Here is a 21212-nt window from a genome sequence, read left to right as displayed (position 1 = left end):
TTGAGGTGGAGAACTCTAGAGTGATGACGAGATTTAGGTTGTGTTTATGAGAATGAGTGACTGAGTGGAGAAGAAAAGAAAATTATTGGAAAGGAGATGGTAAAGGGATGATGAATAAAGGTATTAATGGTTTGTTTATACTGACTCTGAATTTACCCAGAAGGATGGCAGATACTGAGGTGGACAGATATGCCTGGTCTTTCCAGTATATACATATCATTTATACACTTTGAGTATAAGTTATATGTATATATACTTAATAGGGTTAATATAGAGCCTCAAATAAGTACATGCAGAGAATAATATGGTTAATATGTTTTAAAATACCTATCTAGAAGGACCTAGATGAGTATCATCTTCTTCCAAATCAACATCTTGTGAGACTCAGACTGTATAGCTATTGCTCATTATATCTTTGGGAATTTCTTTTGAAATTGTCTTCAGAACATATGTCATTCATGTCTCATGTTTTTCCAAGTATTATTAGACTGAGAAATCTTTGTACTTTAATACTTTATTTGATTATGGGAAATAATCAGTAGTCATTTTGAGCCATAAAAGATCATTAAGTTGGGGAGTTGTGGTTAAATATTAACTTTGGGGTTTTAAATTGAAATCTGTCTATAAAATAATAATGCTGATGTTCCTGTGTGACACATAAGCAAACTCTAAAAACAGTTTTTCTTTTTTTAATATTATGAATAAGGCCCTGGACAGTTGGCTCAGTTAGAGCATCAGCTTGGTGTGTAGATGCCCCAGGTTTGATTCCCAGTCAGGGCACACAGAAAAAGAGACCATTTGCTTCTCTCCCCTTCTTTGTCTTCCTCTCCCTCTCCCTCTTCCCCTCCCACAGCCATGGCTTGATTGGTTCGAGCACATCGACCCCCAGGCACTGAGGATGGTTCAGGGGAGCCTGGCCTCAGGTGCTAAAAATAGCTCACTTGCTGAGCAACAGCTATAGATAGGCAGAGAATTATCAGTAGAGGACTTGCTGGGTAGATCCTGGTTGGGGCGCCTGAGGGAGCCTGTCTCTGTCTTCTTTTGCCTCACTTTTAAAAAAAAATGTTCTGAGTAAAAGCAAAATATTAGCATAGACTTCCATGGAGATTAGTCTGAGGGACATGCTCACTTATCAATATATGGCAAGTTTGATTACAAAGTTCCACCTTAGTCCTATAAAATGAAAGTCATTTTACTACATAAGCTGATAAATCACATAAACCTTCTAAAACATTTCCCATGACCTTTTTACGTTCAAAAACATTGTATATGTCTCCACCTATTCATTTATATGGCTATAATGTAAAAAAAATAACTTCAAAAAAATGTTCACTTAAAAAAAATAATACTCTGTGTAAAGCTCAGGACTCAGTGCTGGCCCTCTTCAGAAAATAAACATAGCCCCTCAAGAATATTCCAGACTGGGTAGCAGTGGAGTCATAGTAGGAATAAAAAATGCTGTGGTTTTTATGTCATTGTTTGATACTCTGATTTGGCAGCATAGATTGTTTCTGTGTTGGTTAACTTGATGTGGTAAGCATGACTGACTTGTATCCACCAAAATCTGCTTGTTATTATTTTGAAGGCTTAGGAACTCAGAGGTAGCACTATATTAAAATGTACTTACTCATCATACTAAACCTTTCTTTGGAAAATGAGGCATACCTTTTAGATTGTTTCTGAGTTTGAAGGTTAAAAAATATTAAATAATGTTTAAGAAAAACAAAGATAAAACACCATGACAGAATGTCATTTGCTTGCATGACCCAAATGGGCACTTTCTATTGGTGCAAACATGATTAGATTACCTGTAAGTACAAAGCATTAAGTAATAAAAGTATATAGTATTAAAGACTATTGCTTAGCTTGGGGCACTTTTATGGCTCCAGTTTTTAGATCATAGCCACATATTTACAATTCAGATTGCTGTTGATTTCTTTTCCACAGATGTTTTGTTTTGTAGAATGTTTGCAGATAAACACTAGAAAGATCATGTCTGCTGAAGCATCATTAGAATAGATTAGATATATCTGGCAGGTGTGAAATTCTTTCTTTCCTGTCATAAGGAGTATTTAACAGAAGATGGATGAAATTGCTTTGGTTATGAAAAAATCATTTTACTACATAACCTTTAAAGTGCTTAGAGTGAGATGGCAATACTTTGGAACTGACACCCCAGGACTTGCCTACTTTAAGTCATTAGTGCACATATTTGGCAAATAGAGGCACTGAGTAAAAATGAATAATTTACAATTTTTAAAGATCATTGATAGTTGCTTTAAAACTGAATTTCTGCTATTTCTCTCAGTTGACCTCCTAGGAATAAAAGTTACACTTCTGTGTACCAGAGGTACCTAGAAAGGAATTTCCCTCAAGGGGCAGCTCTTAACCAGTAGTTGAGGAATATGGCTTATACATGCCCAGCTCTTTGATTCCTTGGTTGAAATAATTCTGAGGGCATGTGTTTTATACCATTTTCCAGAACTTTACTCCAAGTGGAAGCTTCAGAACCATGTAATAGTTCTAGTAGCTTAATAACAACACCCCTTACTATCTACCTTCTCCCTCTGTTATTACCCTGATGCCCATCCTGATGATCACCCAAGTGAACGACTTGCCTTCAGTCCTTGTGTTAGGGTCTGCTTCTAGTTGAGTGGGTGAGTGCTCAACGAAGACATCTCAAATTCTACTCCCTCTATGAAGCCCTCTCTCATTTTTCAGGGACAGTTTAATCTCCATCCTCTTTTGTCTTAGGATGCTTTCTTTCTCCTATTGGAACATGCTTTACATTTTGCCTTGGGTGAATTGCTTTTTCTTTCTTGTATTGCATTATAAGTTCTTCAAGGATCTGAACAAAATCTCTTATTTACTGAAACTTTGGCTTTCTCTAAAAGTTGTAGAGTAGATCATACATTCTTGTACCTTCCAAAGCATTTATTCTAGTTCCTTATATTTACTCTAAAATGTCCACTGAATTGCACCATAAATGTGTAAATAAAAGATAATTCAAACTTATTTCAGGGAAGTCATGATAACTGTTCTGGGTGTTTGTAAGGGTTCATATTTCTAGAGTATACAATAAAAATGCTTAAAAGAACTCCACCTAATTAATGCCAGATTAACCAGTTCTCTATATTTACACTTACAGCATATTGACTTCTGTCCATGCAACTCTGAATGCTTGTGGCTAATAGGCTGTTCTCTTATATACATGTTCATTATCAGTTTTACTGTATGCTAATCAAGAGTTGATTGCATTTGTTTCCAAAACTATGTCATTTTTAATAATACTTATATAAGTTAATTAAACAAATACAACATGAATATAACATTATAGCTATTTCTAAGAAAATGGTGTCTAATTAATAGAAGCTTCTATAACAGTCTCCAAAATCTTAATGGCTTAACTCAGTGGTAGTCAACCTGGTCCCTACCGCCCACTAGTGGGAGTTCCAACTTTCATGGTGGCCAGTAGCGGAGCAATCAAAGTATAAATAAAAAGATAGATTTAACTATATAGTAAGTTGTTTTATAAAAATATATTCTGCCAAACTTAGCGAAAATCCGACATAAAGTACTTGGTAAGTAATTATCATTGTATGCTTTAACTTGCTGACTCTGTTTTATAAATTTTATAAAATAAAGTTACTTCCCTACTTTATAAATCACCATTACTGTGGAACCGATGGGTGGTTAGAAAATTTTACTACTAACAGAGATACAAAAGTGGGCAGTAGATATAAAAAGGTTGACTACCCTGGCTTAACACAAAGCTTATTTCTCTCTTACTTCACAGTCCAATGGGTTGAGCAGTTCTAGCCCGTATTTCCCCAATCATCATCCAAGATTGCCTCAGCAGGAAAAAAAGGGGTTGAGAATAAATATGGTTTATTTTGATGACAGTCTCTACAAGTGGCTTGTAACACTTCTGCTCCCATTCCAATGAGTAGATTCAGTCAGATGGCTCCCAACCTAACTGTAAAGGAGGTTGGAAATGTAGTCTTCCTGGTGCCTAGACAAAGGACATAGAAGGCTTTGGAACATTATAGTATTGAATAGTATAGTAAAATATAGTATAGTATAGTATAGTATAGTATAGTATAGTATAGTATAGTATAGTATACAGCAGGGGTCTCAAACTCACGGCCCGCGGGCCGCATGCGGCCCGCCAAACAATTTTGTGCGGCCTGCAGACTAATCCACGAAGTTCAAAATATTTTGGATAAAATTAAGTAAGCCTAGGGGCCTACTTGTATTTTTCATTTCTCTAGCATCCTAGGTAGATATTAGCTTAGTTAACAGCAGTTGTGATGCGAACTACAGTTTCTGGTCGTTTTGTGACACTGAGTAAACTGCATGTACGATTGTGCTTGTTGTACTGATTTTTTTTTTGTTTTCAACTGCAGTGAGAAAAGTGTTGCGTAACAGTTGCCTTTTGTAGACCTAGTGCGGCCCGCCGAAAGGCTGTGATCTTGCTCTGCGGCCCACATGCTGCTGAGTTGAGTTTGAGACCCCTAGTATAAAGAAAAAATGATTTGTTACAAAAGCCATGTTGAATACATTGAAAAGACTCAATAAAGGTTGAAATCTTCATGTTTTCACTCCACATAAATGATATATTATGATTGTGGTTTGTAAAAAGAAGAAAGTGTGGAATTCCAAACTTATGACCATTCCCAAACAAAGGTCTACATAAAAAGACTAGGAAATAAATAAGCATTTGAGGATTTTACTGTGAAAACAATTTTGTATCATTTGTATGAATCTTTTTTATAATGATTTCCTGAATTTGTTGACTTTTTGGGTCACCTTACTTCCAACATTTTCTGATCTTATTAAATAAGAAGAATCAGTGGTGGGATTCAGCACTGGTTTGGCAGAACCAATATTCAATTTTTTGTTGGGTTCAGAGAACCGTTTGTTAAAATGGCACTTGTAATCAGAGTTCTCTCTAAGGTGGGCACCTGGGCAGCTGCCCAATGTGGAAATCACAAATTTACATCCCTTACTCTTTTATTTTTTTATTTTATTTTTTTTATTTATTCATTTTAGAGGAGAGAGAGAGAGAGAGAGAGAGAGAAGGGGGGAGGAGCAGGAAGCTTCAACTCCCATATATGCCTTGACCGGGCAAGCCCAGGGTTTTGAACCGGCAACCTCAGCATTCCAGGTCAACGCTTTATCCACTGCGCCACCACAAGTCAGGCCCCTTACTCTTTTTTAATGTTCATCTATATAACAGTGTATTTTAAGTGCCCGTAGTAATGTTCATTCCATCTGTAGGTGAAAATAAACTGCAAGTGAGGACACCAATCAAGAAGCAATATGGAAATACCTTAAATAAGTTTTATTGTTTTTTGTCAGATATTATTTAATATTGTTATTAATATTTTAAAACTCATAACATAATCTAGTTTTGTATACCTATTTTATTGCTCTTATTTAAGTATTAAATGCATGAAATAATAAACTACCTTTCAGTATATTGTTTTTTTATACTTAAAACAGTTATTAGGGCAGAGAACTGGTTGTTAAATTATTTAAATTCTACCACTGGGAAGGAGTCTTCAAGAAATGCATTATTTTGTACAGTTAAGAGCAGGCCTCTGGAGACAGACTGCCTAGTTTCAGATTCCAGCTCTTCCACTTATTGGGTGTATGACCTTGGACAATCTACTTATACTTTCTTTACCTCAGTTTTATATATGAGAAATTTACATAGTAAAAATAAGGGTTTTATAAGGTTATTGGAAAGATTATACAAATGTATAAATATATAATAATCACTTAGAAAAATGCTGTGTGTGTAGGAAGTGCTATACTAGTGATATCTAGTGTTATTATTTTGATTATCAGCATCATCATTATTATAAGATTTAATTCCACAGTTTTCTACTGAGTGACTACACTTTGACACTATAATAAATATTTATGTAACTTAAAGTACTTTGGTTGAAAACAAAAAGCAACCATGGCTAAAATTAGACTAACAAGTCAGAATGAAAAGAAGTAAAGGAATTTGTTGGAAGGAATGGGAGAGTTCACAGACTATAAAGCAAAGCTGAGCACATCAGCAAAATGGCAGGCTAGGAGACCCCAACCCTTGTACCCCCACAAAAAGTAATTTGACAACCATTAATATATGGAAATAGCTCTGCGAAAGCTCCAGAGTATATTAAGAAGCTCCAGCAACCCAATGGAGCACAAAAGCCAAGGAAGGCCACATAGATAAGTGTAGGAAGCATTGCACCTGCCTCACCCCATTCCGTAGACCGGCACTGCCCGTCACCAAAAGGGATCCCTTTGGCTGTGACTTCCCCCTATGGAGATAAAGGAGAGCAAAAGGACCCTAGCAGCCCCTACTGCCAGTGTGGACACCCACACCCTTCACCACTGAAGACCCCCATAGTCTTTGCTGATCCTAACAACTGAGTGCAAACACCAAAGCAAGGCAATAAGTGGCATCACTAAAGAAACACAATTGTAGTAATGGACTCTCAAAGAAATGCAGATCTATAAACTGCCTAACAAATAATTCAAAATAATCGTTTTAAAGAAGCTCAGCCAGCAAGCTACCAAGTAACACAGAAAGACAGTTCAACAAAATCAGGAAAGCAATACAGGAACAAAATGAACACGGAGGCAGAAATCATAAAAAGAAACCGTACAAATTCTAAAGCAAAAGAATACAATAAATGAAATGAAAATAAAAATTTTTATTAAAAATAAAAACAAATGGGACTATATCAAACTAAAAAGCTTTTGCACAGCTAAAGACAATAAGAACAGAATAAAAAGACAAACTACACAATGGGAGAACATATTCAACAATATATCTGATAAGGGGTTAATAACCAAAATTTATAAAGAACTTGTAAAACTCAACACCAGGAAGACAAACAATCCAATCAAAAAATGGAAAAAAGAAATGAATAGACACTTCCCAAAGAGGACATACAGATGGCCAATAAGCATATGAAAAAATGCTCAATATCACTAATCATTAGAGAAATGCAAATTAAAACCACAATGAGATATCACCTCACACCAGTTAGAATGGCGCTCATCAACAGAACAACACAGAATAAGTGCTGGCAAGGATGTGGAGAAAAGGGAACCCTCCTGCACTGCTGGAGATTCCTCAAAAAATTAAAAATTGAACTGCCTTTTGACACAGCTATCCCACTTTTAGGAATATACGCTAAGAACACCATAGCACTGTTCCCAAAGGAGAAATGCACCCCATGTTTGTGGCAACATTGTTCACAATAGCAGAGATCTGGAAGCAGCCCAAGTGTCCGTCAGTGGACAAGTGGATTTAAAAGCTTTGGTACATATACACTATGGAATACTACTCAGCCATACAAAATGATGACATCGGATCATTTACAATAACATTGATGGGCCTCGATAACATTATGTGGAAATAAATCAGATAGATGGGACATAAAAATGAGACTCAGAGACATGGACAAAAATGTGATAGTAAGAGGAGAGGGGAAGGAAGGAGAGGGAGGGGGTAGGGGGAGGGGAGGGGCACAAAGAAAACCAGATAGAAGGTGACGGAAGACAATTTAACTTTGACTGAGGGGTATGCAACATAATCAAATGTCAAAATAATCTGGAGATGTTTTCTCTGAACATATGTATCCTGATTTATCAATGTCACCACATTAAAATTAATAATAAAAGAAAAGAAAAAAAAAACAAAAAAATGCAATACAGAGCACTATTAGTATGACATTAGGTTAGAGAAGTAGGCAAGAGCTAGATTATGCATGGCTGTGTAAATTATGCTAAAAAATCGGGATTTTATCTCATCAGTTGATAGAGAAGTGACATCATCTATTTGACATGTGCAAAGCTTAACGAAGGCAGGATGATTGAAGTAATTTAGGTGAACAGTGTTGGTTACTACTGAGTTGTGAATGAATTCCAGTTAATTCTGGAGAATGCTGACTGGACTTGCTGGTGCGTTTGATGGTGGGAGGTATGGGAAACGGAGGAATCAGGTAGATACTAAATAGTTACTAAAGTATACTAAGACATTGGCTTGAGCCACTTGATGCCATCTGCTGATCTGGGGAAGAAACTCAAGGGCTAACAGAATTTTTTTTGCAGGTAAACCTAAAGCCCAGGCATGGATATACTAAACAGAGGTACTTATTAGCCAATAAAGTGGAATTGACAAGTAGGTGGTTATATATATGTAGCTCAGAAGAAATGTCAAAGATAGTGATACAAATTTGAGAGCCATTAACATATTGATTGTATTTAAAAGCCATGAAAGTACAAGGAGATCATTATGTCATTTAGGAAAAGACTTCTCTACATCAATCCTTGAGTCACTATAACTTCATTTCAATCATTTATTTGGCACAATTGATTGAGCTCCCACTATCCTAGTTACTTTCTATGGCATTATTGTTCTAATAGTGAATAGAGGAAACCAATTATTTGCCTTTGTAGAACTTCTATTCAGTATAGGATACAGAACATTCCCAAATAATTAATAGATATATAACTTTATTGTAAAGAGGATAAGTAGCAACCAAGGACACTATGTGGAACTGGTCAGTGAAGTAGGCAATTATTTTTTCCTACCAGTGGTGTTGTGGCAGCTAATAGAGTAGTTCGAGAACAAGGAGTCACTTGGGTTAATTGCTGAGAATGCTAGTTAGATGGTGAATAAGTTGTGACTGTTTTCAGCACTTTCTGTGGAGTAGTGACAAAAATCAGGTTTGGGGGCACTGAAGATAAAGAAATGGAGATAGTGAAGACATGTTTTGAAGGAGTTTGTTATACAGGAAAGCAAAAAAGTAGGATCATAGTTACTGAGAGAAGTGAGATTAAAGAAGGTTTTAAAAATGAACAAAAAAGATATAATTACAGCATGGGCTTATGGTTAACGAGAATGATCTAGTGCAGAGGGAGTGGGATGGGATAATTGAAGGAGTGAAGTTCTTGAGCAGGTAAGAGGAGATTAGATCCAGGATGAACATGGAGTCAATGTCTATTTGATAGGATCAGAGTCTTACCTTTCACTATAACTGGAGGGAAGGCAGAGAGGATGAAGTGGTTGCAACCAGGTTTATATTTTTGATGGTGGGACAGTGACTGGCCTCTGCTCAAATGCTTCTGTTTTTCCAATGACATGAAATGAGAATGGAAGGAAAGGGGGTTTAAGAAGAGAGAAGACATAAAATACCATCTTGGAGAGTGGAAAGTCAAGTTACTAAAGTATAGCTGGATTGCTGTGCATTAGAGGGGATTTATTCAAGATTTATGATGATAAATATAACATGAAACATTCAACCAGTTCTGTAATTTTTTTTCCCGCCAGCCATTTTCAGTTGCTCCATTTCCAGCACAGAGAAGGCATATATAGCTGGATTTATGGTTAGGTTTTTGTGAGTTGAATGCAATGATTGGAGGAAGGAAATTAAGGGAATTAGCAATGGAATGAAGAATCGTGAAATATGTATAAGCTGATTAAGGAAAGAAATAAAAACAGGAGGAATGCAGAGGGGATTGTGAAAGGTTTGAAAAGGAATTCTATTCATTCATTTGGTTCACTCATTCATTATAATAATTGAGCTCCTACTGTATGCCAAACATTCTAGGTCCTGTGAATGGATATATTTGTGTGCAAGACTGAAGGAGTCTTCTCAGAGTAGGGTAAGATGAACAATAAATAGTTAAAACCAGTAAGTATTGAAGTCAGATGTTGCACATGGCTCTAAAGAAATAAAAATAAAGTTAGGGAGATGGAGAGCATCAAGTGGGAGGAGAGATCAGTGGCAATTTAGGTAAGTTGTCCCAGGAGGGAATCCTCTCTAGTAAAACTGAGCAGAGACCTGGGTGAATGAGGAAACAACCCTGTGAGTAACTGTGGGAGTAGTGTGCTAGGCTGAGGGAACAGGGGGTGCTTTTCTACTCATTAATGTCATTAGTGGTTGATTAGTAAGGCCAACAATGCCATAATGAACAAGGTATTTTTTTTCCTTCCCTATTTTTTTTTTTTTTCTGAAGCTGGAAACGGAGAGACAGTCAGACAGACTCCCGCATGCGCCCGACCAGGATCCACCCGGCACGCCCACCAGGGGGCGACGCTCTGCCCACCAGGGGGCGATGCTCTGCCCATCCTGGGCGTAGCCATGTTGCGACCAGAGCCACTCTAGCGCCTGAGGCAGCGGCCACAGAGCCATCCCCAGCGCCCGGGCCATCTTTGCTCCAATGGAGCCTTGGCTGCAGGAGGGGAAGAGAGAGACAGAGAGGAAAGCACGGTGGAGGGGTGGAGAAGCAAATGGGCGCTTCTCCTGTGTGCCCTGGCTGGGAATCGAACCCGGGTCCTCCGCACGCTAGGCCAACGCTCTACCGCTGAGCCAACCGGCCAGGGCCCCTATTTTATTTTTAAATCGTGTTTTCATGATACCAAAATAACACAGCTGGTTTAAGCAACTGGATGTTGCACAAAAGCCATTAGAGTAAGCAAGCATTCAGTTAAGTCAAAGGTCTCATTTAAGTAGAACAAATGTTTAAATATTGAATATACCCTATATAGTGTATTCATGTCTTATTCCATTTTTCAGTGACCAGCATTGGAATACCACATATAATAGGGCTCGGTTAATATTTAAGTCAGTTTTCATGTTCATAGTTTAATACTTACAAACACAAAACAACCCCCTTTCAGACTTTTTCAAAAATGTTCTCTAAGGCAGTGAATTTCAACTGGTGTGCTGCAGAAATTTTTTTAAAACATGCTATCCCTGACTATTTAGTCAGGCGCACTGACTCTTTTCCCATGTATTGTCAAGTAAAAAAAATGACAAAGCCAACAGAACAATAGCCATCCAGTGTGAATGAATCAAAACCATACCTATTTTTTTTTGTCAGATCAGCAAAGAATACATACATATTTTGGTGTGACACAGAATTTTAGTAATTAGCTTATGTGTGCCACAGGATGAAAAAGGTTGAAAATTGCTAATCTAAGAAAAGAGTTCAAACAAACCAACTCTCTTTCCTTTGCCCTGGTAGTATAGGGACTTGCTTTAAATAGCTTTTTAAAAATTTAGATATAATTCATATACCATAGAATTCAACAGTTCAGTGTATATAGTTTATTGGTTCTTAATATATTCACAAAGTTGGGCAACCATTAGCATTGCCTAATTCCCAGAAAGAAACCTCATACAGGCAGGAACCATTCGTCACTGCCTGATGTAGTCACTCCCCATTCCTCCCTCTTCCCAGGCCCTGGCAACCACTGATCTGCTTCCTGTTTCCATTTGCCTATTCTGGAGATTTCATATAAGTGCAGTCACACAATATTGTCTGTATGGCCAGTAGCTGCAGCCACCATCATAGCCACCTGGCTTTTGCAGGTTCGCATTTGATTTGGACAGATGGTAGTGAAATAATGGAGCCAAGAATGTGTGGGCCATTACCTTTAATTCTAGCTCACACCTGGTGGGCGAGAAATACACACAGTGGGAAAACACTTCCCTTTCCATTCAGGGCTCCCAAAGCCACTGACTCATCTGAGTTTTCCTAGAATCAGAGGCCCCACCAGCCTTATTCACCTCTGTTCCCCATCTCCTTCTCTTTGCACAAACTCTGCACAAACTGGCTTCTTCTTCAGCACTCTGCAATCTTGTCTGCCTCTCCTCTGCAATGCTGATAGCAGGAACCAAGCGAGAGAGCCCCCAGTCTGCTTTATTTTATACTTTAACAGGCATCCCAAACTACGGCCCGTGAGCCACATGCAGCCCCCAAGGCCATTTATCTGGCCCCCACTGCACTTCCAGAAGGGGCACCTCTTTTATTAGTGGTCAGTGAGAGGAGTAATGTATGTGGCGGCCCTCCAACGGTCTGAGGGACAATGAACTGGCCCCCTGTGTAAAAAGTTTGGGGATCTCTGCTTTAGAAAATTAAAGCCTTTAAGCCAGTATACAAATAAAGAAGTCTCTGATACAAAGCCACTTATCTGAGGCATAATGGGATTCCTCATAAGAGTGCACTACCCTCCATCATACAACAGTCAAAGGTGTAGGGAAAAGCTTAGTTTTGAGAAGATTTTAGTATTAGAAGGAAGTTGAAAAGATCTTAGTATTAAAAGGGTGGGAAAGGCTTAGTCTTAAAACTAAGCCTTAGGCTATAATACAAGGACTTTGCCACCTTACAACCTGTCCCCCACCCCCAATGCAAACTATAAGCGAGCGAACATATACATCATATTTACAAACCTATTTGACCAACATTGTCCTTTCATGTTTGGTTTCTTTCACTTAGATCATGCTTTTAAGATTATGTGATTAGCAGGTATTACTACTTTATCCCTTTATAGCTGAATATTATTTTATTGTGTGGCTATACCAAGGGTAGTCAACCTTTTTATACCTAACCGCCTACTTTTGTATCTCTGTTAGTAGTAAAATTTTCTAACCGCCCACTGGTTCTACAGTAATGGTGATTTATAAAGTAAGGAAGTAACTTTACTTTATAAAATTTATAAAGCAGAGTTACAGTAAGTTAAAGCATATAATAACAATTACTTACCAAGTACTTTATGTCAGATTTTCGCTAAGTTGGCAGAATATATCTTTATAAAATAACTTACTATAGTTAAATCTATCTTTTTATTTATACTTTGGTTGCTCCGCTACTGGCCACCATGAAAGCTGGAACTCCCACTAGTGGGCGGTAGGGACCAGGTTGACTACCACTGGGCTATACCATATTTTATGTATTTATTCATCATTTGATGGACATTTGGGTTGTTTTCACTTTTTTGGTTATTATGAATAATGCTGCTATGAACATGCATATAAAAGTTTTGTGTGGATGATGTTTTTAATTCTGTTGTATATACCTACAAGTATAAGTGGCTTTTTAAATGTACAACCTTAACAAAGTTTTGTCTTAAAATATTTTTCACTTAAATATATATATATACATATATATTTTTTAAAAGAATACATTAAGTTATTACCAGTTACTTCTTAAGCTACTAGTTGAATTGTTTTTCTCCAGAAATCTGAGTAATAGTGGCCCTAAAGGAAATGTTTCCTGTGCCCTATAGCTCTAGATCCCTGACCCACTCACTGCCCATGACATGGGTGCATGCCAGTATTTCAGCAGCACTCTGGTGGGCATTGGTAAAGTATCTCTGAACAAGTGGTGAGTTACCTTTTTGTCAATAAGTGTTGCTTCTTCTCATAAGAATCACAAAATCTTGAAACTCAAGGACTAGATGGGATTCTTGGAGCTCATCTGATCAATCCCATCTTCTGTTTTATAGATCTCAGAACTGAGGGGAGAAGTCCGAGAGGTTAAAATGCTTACCCAATCTCCCACAACTGGTTAGAGAACTCAGATAAGAAGCCATATCTCTTGACTCCTAGTTTAGTCCTCTGACTACTGCACTTTACTTTGTCTCTGCTGTCTGAATTAAAATCATAAAACAAAATATAAACATATTCATGTAGGTGGCATTTCCAGATAAAAGTTTACAAAAAATGCTTTCAGAGTATTATAGGGAACAGCTGACTATCATCCTTATACTTACTAATTCAGAAAGACAAGGAGGGAAAATAAAAGTTTTAAAGAAAGACTATCTCTTTTAGTACAAAGACATTAAAAAAAGGTCAGCTATTCCGGTTAATTTCCCTTAAGAGTCGGCCTTTTTTACTCACTGGATTCTAATATTTACACACCAGTAGTTTAAAAAGGGGGGGTAGAGGATTAAGTGTTATTATTCAAGTGTAGTCAAATTACGCAATGGATTATACAGTTAATTACTTTGATCTTCTAAATGTCATGCTGGATATAGTGTATCACTCTCACAGTGAGTCAGAAGTGGGAATAGGTTTATTCACTATTTCCAGTAAGTGGCTTTCACTAACAGGTGTTGTGACTGGTGGGAAAGGGTAGGACTGGAATGCACACGTATTTGGAGATCTCAGAAATGTACCCTTGGGTCCTTGCATAGAGCTGTACGTGAGGCCACATGCAGCTGAGTGCTGCCAGCACCACAGCCGCCCTTCAGCTTAGAAGAGGCTCTTGAATCCCCGTGGAGTACGGGAATATTGTTCCCTGGCCCAAAGCTGAGAACAGGTGCTGTGTACAGCCCTGTGGTCCAGGCATGGGTTTCAGCTCCACCACTATTAGTTACCTTGGTCACCTCAGGATCCAAGTCCTTCATCTGTAAAATTGGGAAGGCGGTGGCAGGTTGACTAAATTTTAATCCTTTTTTTTTTTTTTTTTTTTGTATTTTTCTGAAGCTGGAAACAGGGAGGCAGTCAGACAGACTCCCGCATGCGCCCGACCGGGATCCACCCGGCACGCCCACCAGAGGGCGATGCTCTGCCCATCCAGGACATCGCTCTGTTGCGACCAGAGCCACTTTAGCACCTGAGGCAGAGGCCATGGAGCCATCCCCTGCTCCTGGGCCATCTTTGCTCCAATGGAGCCTTGGCTGCAGGAGGGGAAGAGAGAGACAGAGAGGAAGGAGAGGGGGAGGGGTGGAGAAGCAGATGGGCGCTTCTCCTGTGTGCCCCAGCCGGGAATCGAACCTGGGACTCCTGCACGCCAGGCCGACGCTGTACCACTGAGCCAACCGACCAGGGCCAATTTTAATCTTTAAAGATTGTTTTGACTTTAAAATGCTATAGCTGTATAACCTACTGACTTAACATGTCAAGTGTATTGGATGAAAAATCATATATAAAGATAAGAGCTCAGGCCTTTTAAGTTCTACAGAACCACCTTTGAGTCCTTTTGTAGTATTTGGCAAATTACTTCTATAAGCTTTCATTATGTTATACTTCATATGGCAGTGATGATAATAGTACCTAACTCATAGGGCTATGGGGGGGGGGGTGGCATTATCAATTCAAAGTTTTTAGGACAGTGCCTGATACATCCTATGATTCAGTAGATATCTGTTAGTAAGTAGTATTTTTCTTTAGGAATATTTTATCCTAATAATATACAGTTCCCTTTAGAAATAAATAAATATAATTCTAGCAAATTTTAGTAATATTATAAAGAATGTAGACTACAATTTATTTATTTATTTGCTTGTTTGTTTATTTATATATTTATTTGAGAGAAACAGGAAGGGAGAGAGATGAGAAGCGTCAACTCGTAGTTGTATCACTTTAGTAGTTCATTGATTGCTTCTCATACATGCCTTGACTAGAGGGCTCAGGCTGAGCCAGTGACTCCTGCTCAACCCCGTGACCTTGGGCTTCAAGCCAGCAGCCTTTGGGCTCAAGCCAGCAACTATGGGGTCATGTCTATGATCCCATGCTCAAGCCAGGGACCCTGCGCTCAAACTGGCAAGCCTGCACTCAAGCCAATGAGCCCACACTCAAACCGGCGACCTTGAGATTTAGAACCTCAGCGTCCCAGGTTGATGCACCACCAATGGTCAAGTGAGACTACAATTTAAAGTATATTTATATTGTAATTTATTAACTCTAAAGTAAACTGAGGAAAAAACCCATAATTTAGATGATTGAATTGTAGGTCTGATAGGGGAAGATGTGAGATGTAGAAGTGAAGATTATGGAGCAAGTGAAAGCAATATGACCTACTTTCTCTTTTGCTTTATTGTTGTATGTAATCCTCCTCGTGTATTTTTGTCCTCTCAACTTAGAGATAGAATCAGCCATGGAAAATCTGTCCAAGTTAATAGCTATTCAAATTGTGTCCTCAATTATTTTTTTAAGACAACAAAATTTTGTTGTTTTGTTATTATGTAGAAATAAGTAGTAACTCTATCTAATTCCATGTAAGTTGCCTCCTTGTAAGTTCTTCTATTATTTTTGTAAGTGCTATTTTGGTGTGAAACCAGGGACTTAGATGCATTACAATTTTGAAAACAAATACTCAGATATTCTTTCTCAGTTATGGTATTGGTGTGAAACTATCTCTATTCAATAATAATTTGCTGAATTATCTGAAGAAATTTGCTTAATATAAATTATTTACTGAGGCCCTGGCCAGTTGGCTCAGTAGTAGAGCGTCGGCCTGGCATGCAGGAGTCCCGGGTTCGATTCCTGGCCAGGGCACACAGGAGAAGCGCCCATCTGCTTCTCCATCCCTCCCCCTTTCCTTCCTCTCTGTCTCTCTCTTCCCCTCCCATAGCCAAGGCTCCATTGGAGCAAAGTTGGCCCGGGTGCTGAGGATGGCTCTATGACCTCTGCCTCAGGTGCTAGAATGGCTCTGGTTGCAGCAGAGCAACACCCCAGATGGGCAGAGCATCGCCCCCTGGTGGGTATGCTGGGTGGATCCCAGCCGGGTGCATGTGGGAGTCTGTCTGACTGCCTCCCCATTTCCAACTTCAGAAAAATACAAAAAAAAAAATTAATTTACTGAAACAGAACCAATTTGAGAAATACTGCTCACAAAAATTAGGGAATATTTTATTGCTTCGTATTCATTTTGAAATATTCCCTAATTTTTGTGAGCAGTATATTATGGGAAAAGTTGGTAACTCTAAGTTTGCTGATTGATGTCTTGGAGAATTTACTCTCCAATTCTCCAAAGAAGAAGTGAGCTATCTGTGGGTATATAAGTGACATGATAGTGAAGGTGAAAAAAAAGATCTTTTTTTTTTTATTAAGTGAAAGGCTAGGAGGCAGACAAACTCCCACCTGTGCCCCTACTGGGATCCAGCAGGCAAGCCCCCTACCTGGAGATGCTCTGCCCATCTGGGGCCTTGCTCCCTTTCTCTGCAACTGAGCTATTCTAGCACCTGAGGCGAGGCCATGGAGCCATCCTCAGTGCCTGGGCCAACTTACTCAAACCATTCAAGCCATGGCTGCAAAGCCATGGCTGTAAGATGGGAAGAGAGAGAGAGAAAGAGATGGGGGGAAGGGGAAGGGTGGAGAAGCAGATGGTCGCTTCTCCTGGTGCCCTGACCGGAAATCGAACCCAGGACTTCCACACACTAGGATGGCTCTCTACTGCCAAGCCAAATGGCCAGGACCTTGAAAGTGAAATTTTTAATGGACATCTCTGAATATGTATGACTGGTGTGTTCCACACCTACCCTATCATCATCTTACCTTACTTCACTTTTATATGTGACAAGTAAGGAAAGAAACATTTTGTCTCCTCACTACAATATGGTTAGCTTCCAATGTGAACAACTGAATTCAGAATGTCTTCTTGTTTCCCTGAAAAAGTGACATTTTACTGCATTTTAATTTCTGGCTAGGGCAATGTTCTTTTGTTTCTAATGTTTCTTTTATGCTTCGTTTATAGGAGGCCAGTTGTAAGAACTCCTTACCCATACTTCTAACAAAAGACCTAGAAAGAGACAGGCAAAAACGATCTCCAAAAACCAAGGTAAGTTGTATCTGACCACTAGGCTTCCACACGAAGCACTTAGCTAGGCTCTGTAGCTCTTGTGTTTCTGTAGTCTGTTGCTTTCATCCCCTCAGCCGTTTCGCTCTCTTTTTGGACCTGGTGGTATAAAAAGCACTTTTTATTTAGTTCATTTGATCCTAGGTTATAGTCATCCAAAAATTGTCTGGACAGTCCAATTATTTAACTGGTATTCTTAGAAAGTGGTATTCTTAGTAATTATATTACTTCTGCTCAATTCGTATTGTTTCTAGCTTACTGTATAGAAAATCATTATCAGTAAATCTTAAATCTGTCCTAAGTTCCTTCAAGGGGTAAAATAAAATGTCTAATTATAATTTTTCTTTTTCAAGATAGAAATAACTTCATTGATTTTTTTGTAATTATAAAATATGTTTAAACAAAATTTACTTAAATTTATTAATAACAAAAAAATTATTAAATAATTTATTGTAATTACTTGAAATATCTTTTCAAAACTATAAATATAACACATGGAAGTATTTCATTCAATGGAAGTATTTCAGTCACTTTTAACAAGAAAAAATAAGAACGACTATACATATGACACAATAAGGGTTCTAATGTGTAAAATTTTATTTTCCTTATTAAGAAAAATTCAAAATGCACATAATTGTTTTGGCCAGTAGAAAGGAAAACTTATTTAACACATAATGACCCATTCATTTTTTTAGAAGTATGTTGTTTAGTTTCCACATTTTTGTGGGGTTTTTTTCCTCTTTTTTGCAGTTGAATTCTAGTTTCAAGGCTTTATGATCAGAAAATATGCTTAGTACAACTTTGATTTTTCTGAATTTGCTGATGTTGTTTTTGTGGCCCAACATATGGTCAATTCTTGAGAATGATCCATGTACACTGGAGAAAAATGTATACTCAGTCACTTTGGGATGAAATGTCCTGTAGATGTCTATCATATCCAGGTGCTCTAGAGTGTTTCGTTTAAGGCCAGTATATCTCTGCCTGGAGAGTAAGAGGCTCAAAGAGCTGGCAACTCCCCACTCTATTCCCACTCAGTGCAGGGCTCTGGGTAAGGCTCAATCAGTCAGAGCTGCTAGTATAATCAGGCGGGACTTCGGCCCACACAAAGACCCCTGACTCTGCCCCTCTGCCTGGGAACACGGGCGCCCACTCCCGGGGGAATCTCTCGCCAACTCTCCGCACTCGCCAACCAGGATATCAGGCCAGCTGCCTCTCACTCCGAGTGAGGCGCCCCGCCTGCACGGAGAAGTACGAGCATAGGGAATTTTGAACCCACTCACTCCCCACACACTGCTTTTTGGGGCGCAGCAGCGACCAGAGACTCTGGTTTCGGCCTCTGACTCTGCCCCTCTGTCTGGTAACACGGGCACCATCTCCAGAGGCTCTAGGAGAAATCTCTCGCCCACTATCTGCGTGCGCTGACCAGGAGATCAGGGCGGATGGCTGTCCCAAGTGCCTTTCTTTGTCTGGATTTGGCGCGAGCGTTAGCTTGTGTTGACTGGGGTTGCCACAAGCACAGTTTTTCCTCAGCTTGGATGTCCATGCCACAGCCTGGTTCGGACGTTTGTGCCACAGTCTGGTTCTATTCACACCCTATGTCCGCCTTAGTTCCCAGACTCTCAGTTACCAGTGAAAGCAGCCCTTATTTAGGTTAATGAGGAAGGCAGGGTGTTTCTTCGTCCTTATTTCCTTCGAGGTTGATTATATATATAGTCAATTTCTCACTCGATCATACCTTCGTGTTTAGTGTGGAACTTCTGGAGGCTCCAAGGATAGATGTTTCTGTCTCTGGTTGAAGATCTTGTTGAATTTTGGGGGAGATTTATCGGTATCGCTCCTTATGGCGCCATTTCTCTGATGTCATCCTCTAATACAGCGGTTCTCAACCTGTGGGACGTGACCCCAGCGGGGGTCGAACGACCAAAACACAGGGGTCGCCTAAAGCCATAAAGCCATCGGAAAATACATATTTTATTTAAAAATGTATTGTATAATAAATATGTATTTTCTGATGGCTTTAGGCGACCCCTGTGTTTTGGTTGTTAGACCCCTGCCGGGGTCGCGACCCACAGGTTGAGAACCGCTGCTCTAATACATAATGTATCAGGGAATTTGATCATTTGTTTGATCATAAAAAAAATGACTGCATTTGGTTTAGAGCCCCTTTTATAATCTTTAGTCTTCTCTTTTGAGTAGATCTTCTATTTGCTAGGTATATATAATATTACTAACTGGTCACTATGATGTCTATAGAGTCCCATTTATTTTTTTCCTAGTTCTAAGACAAATGTTCAAAGTATTTTGAGTTTACTATAAGCAAAATTTAAAAGAATTTGAGTCTCTGATTTTAATCACCAGTTACTGTAAGAATATTTGCGGCTTTATATGTAAAACCAGGTCAAGTGAAATACTGATACACTGCTCACAAAAATTAGGGGATCAGGAAACATGCAGATACTCCAGTACTTTGAGCCTATTGTATACTGCATTTTCACCAATGAAATAAAAGTTGATTCTGCATCTCATTTGCATAATCAAACAACTTTCTTTGACTTGTTTGCTTTTCCAATGTTCTTGTTTAATAAAAATAAGATCAAGTGCTTTTTATCATTTCATTTTAATTTTGAAATATCCCCTAATTTTTGTGAGCAGTATAATTTAGTATTTTTTTCATCTGCTTTTTGTTTGTTTGTTATTTTAAGTGAGAGGAGGGGAGATAGACAGACTCCCACATGCCCCCCCCCACCGGGATCCACCTGTCAACCCCCATTTGGGGCTAATGCATGCTGGAATCTACCAAGCTATTTTTAGCACCTGAAGTTGATGCGCTTGGACCAACAGAGCCATCCACAGCAGCCCAGGCTGATGCTTGAACCAATCCAATCAATCCACTGGCTGTGGGAGGGAAGAAGGGAGAGAAAGGGGAGAGGGAGGGGTAAAGAAGCAGATGGTCGCTTTTCATGTGTGCCCTGATCGGGAACCGAACCCAGGACATCCCTATGCCTGACTGATGCTCTATCTACTCAGCCAACTGGCCAGAGACTTAGTGTCTTTTTTATGATAGGAGTCCATAGTTTATTATATCTTTCTGAATAAAACTTATTCTACCTTGAGGTTTTCTGGAAAATTATTTTAAATATAAGCTTTCCTTTCAGATTCAAACTTTTTAAAATCTATTTCAATAAAATATGTGCAAACTTACATATAATTAATTCAAATACATAGTAGAAACTTTTACATTTTAATTAATGAAATTCAATGTCAAAAATATACTCACCAAATAAATGCACTGAAAAAATGTAGAATTTGAGGAAAAATTTTAGGTAATATTTATTTATTAGCTCCATTTATATTGGTGTAACTACAATTAGCTGAAGAAGATCCTTGATGAATCACTTCCTAAATAAAAGACACTTTCAAAACCTATCATAAAACTTGCTTGAAGAGATTTATTACTCTCATGAAATTTCATCTCTAATAATCATTATGTTTATGTATTATCATATATTTATACAGTTTAAATACTTGGGACTCTTTCTAATTAATTATTACACCCATTGAGTATGATGTTGACTGTTGGTTTGCATAGATGGCCTTTATCATGTTGAGGTATGTTCCCTGTATTCCCACTTTGCTAAGAGTTTTGACCATAAATGGGTGCTGGATTTTTATCAAATGCTTTTTTCTGCATCTGTTGATATAATCATGTGATTTTTATCCTTCCTTTTGTTTATGTGATGAATCACATTTATTGATTTGTGAATATAGTACCAACCTTGCCTCCCCTGAATAAATCCCAGTTGATCATAATGTATGATTTTTTTAATGTATTG

At 38.5% G+C, this 21212-nt stretch overlaps 1 protein-coding gene across 5 annotated transcripts in view; it reads left to right on the top strand.

The window, feature by feature from the left end:
• Positions 1-21212, top strand: part of FAM13A (family with sequence similarity 13 member A) — a 291193-nt gene that overhangs the window by 113565 nt on the left and 156416 nt on the right. For all 5 annotated transcript variants that reach the window (XM_066384500.1, XM_066384497.1, XM_066384499.1 and 2 more), the window contains one exon: positions 17278-17361. In XM_066384500.1, the coding sequence (XP_066240597.1) occupies positions 17278-17361 (84 nt within the window). The remainder of the gene's footprint in view (positions 1-17277; positions 17362-21212) is intronic.

This window comes from Saccopteryx leptura, chromosome 5 (genome assembly GCF_036850995.1).
Source record: "Saccopteryx leptura isolate mSacLep1 chromosome 5, mSacLep1_pri_phased_curated, whole genome shotgun sequence".
In the NCBI taxonomy this organism is placed as follows: domain Eukaryota; kingdom Metazoa; phylum Chordata; class Mammalia; order Chiroptera; family Emballonuridae; genus Saccopteryx; species Saccopteryx leptura.
The sequence above is the reverse complement of the archived record's forward strand: the minus strand, read 5'-3'. Positions and strand labels throughout refer to the sequence as shown.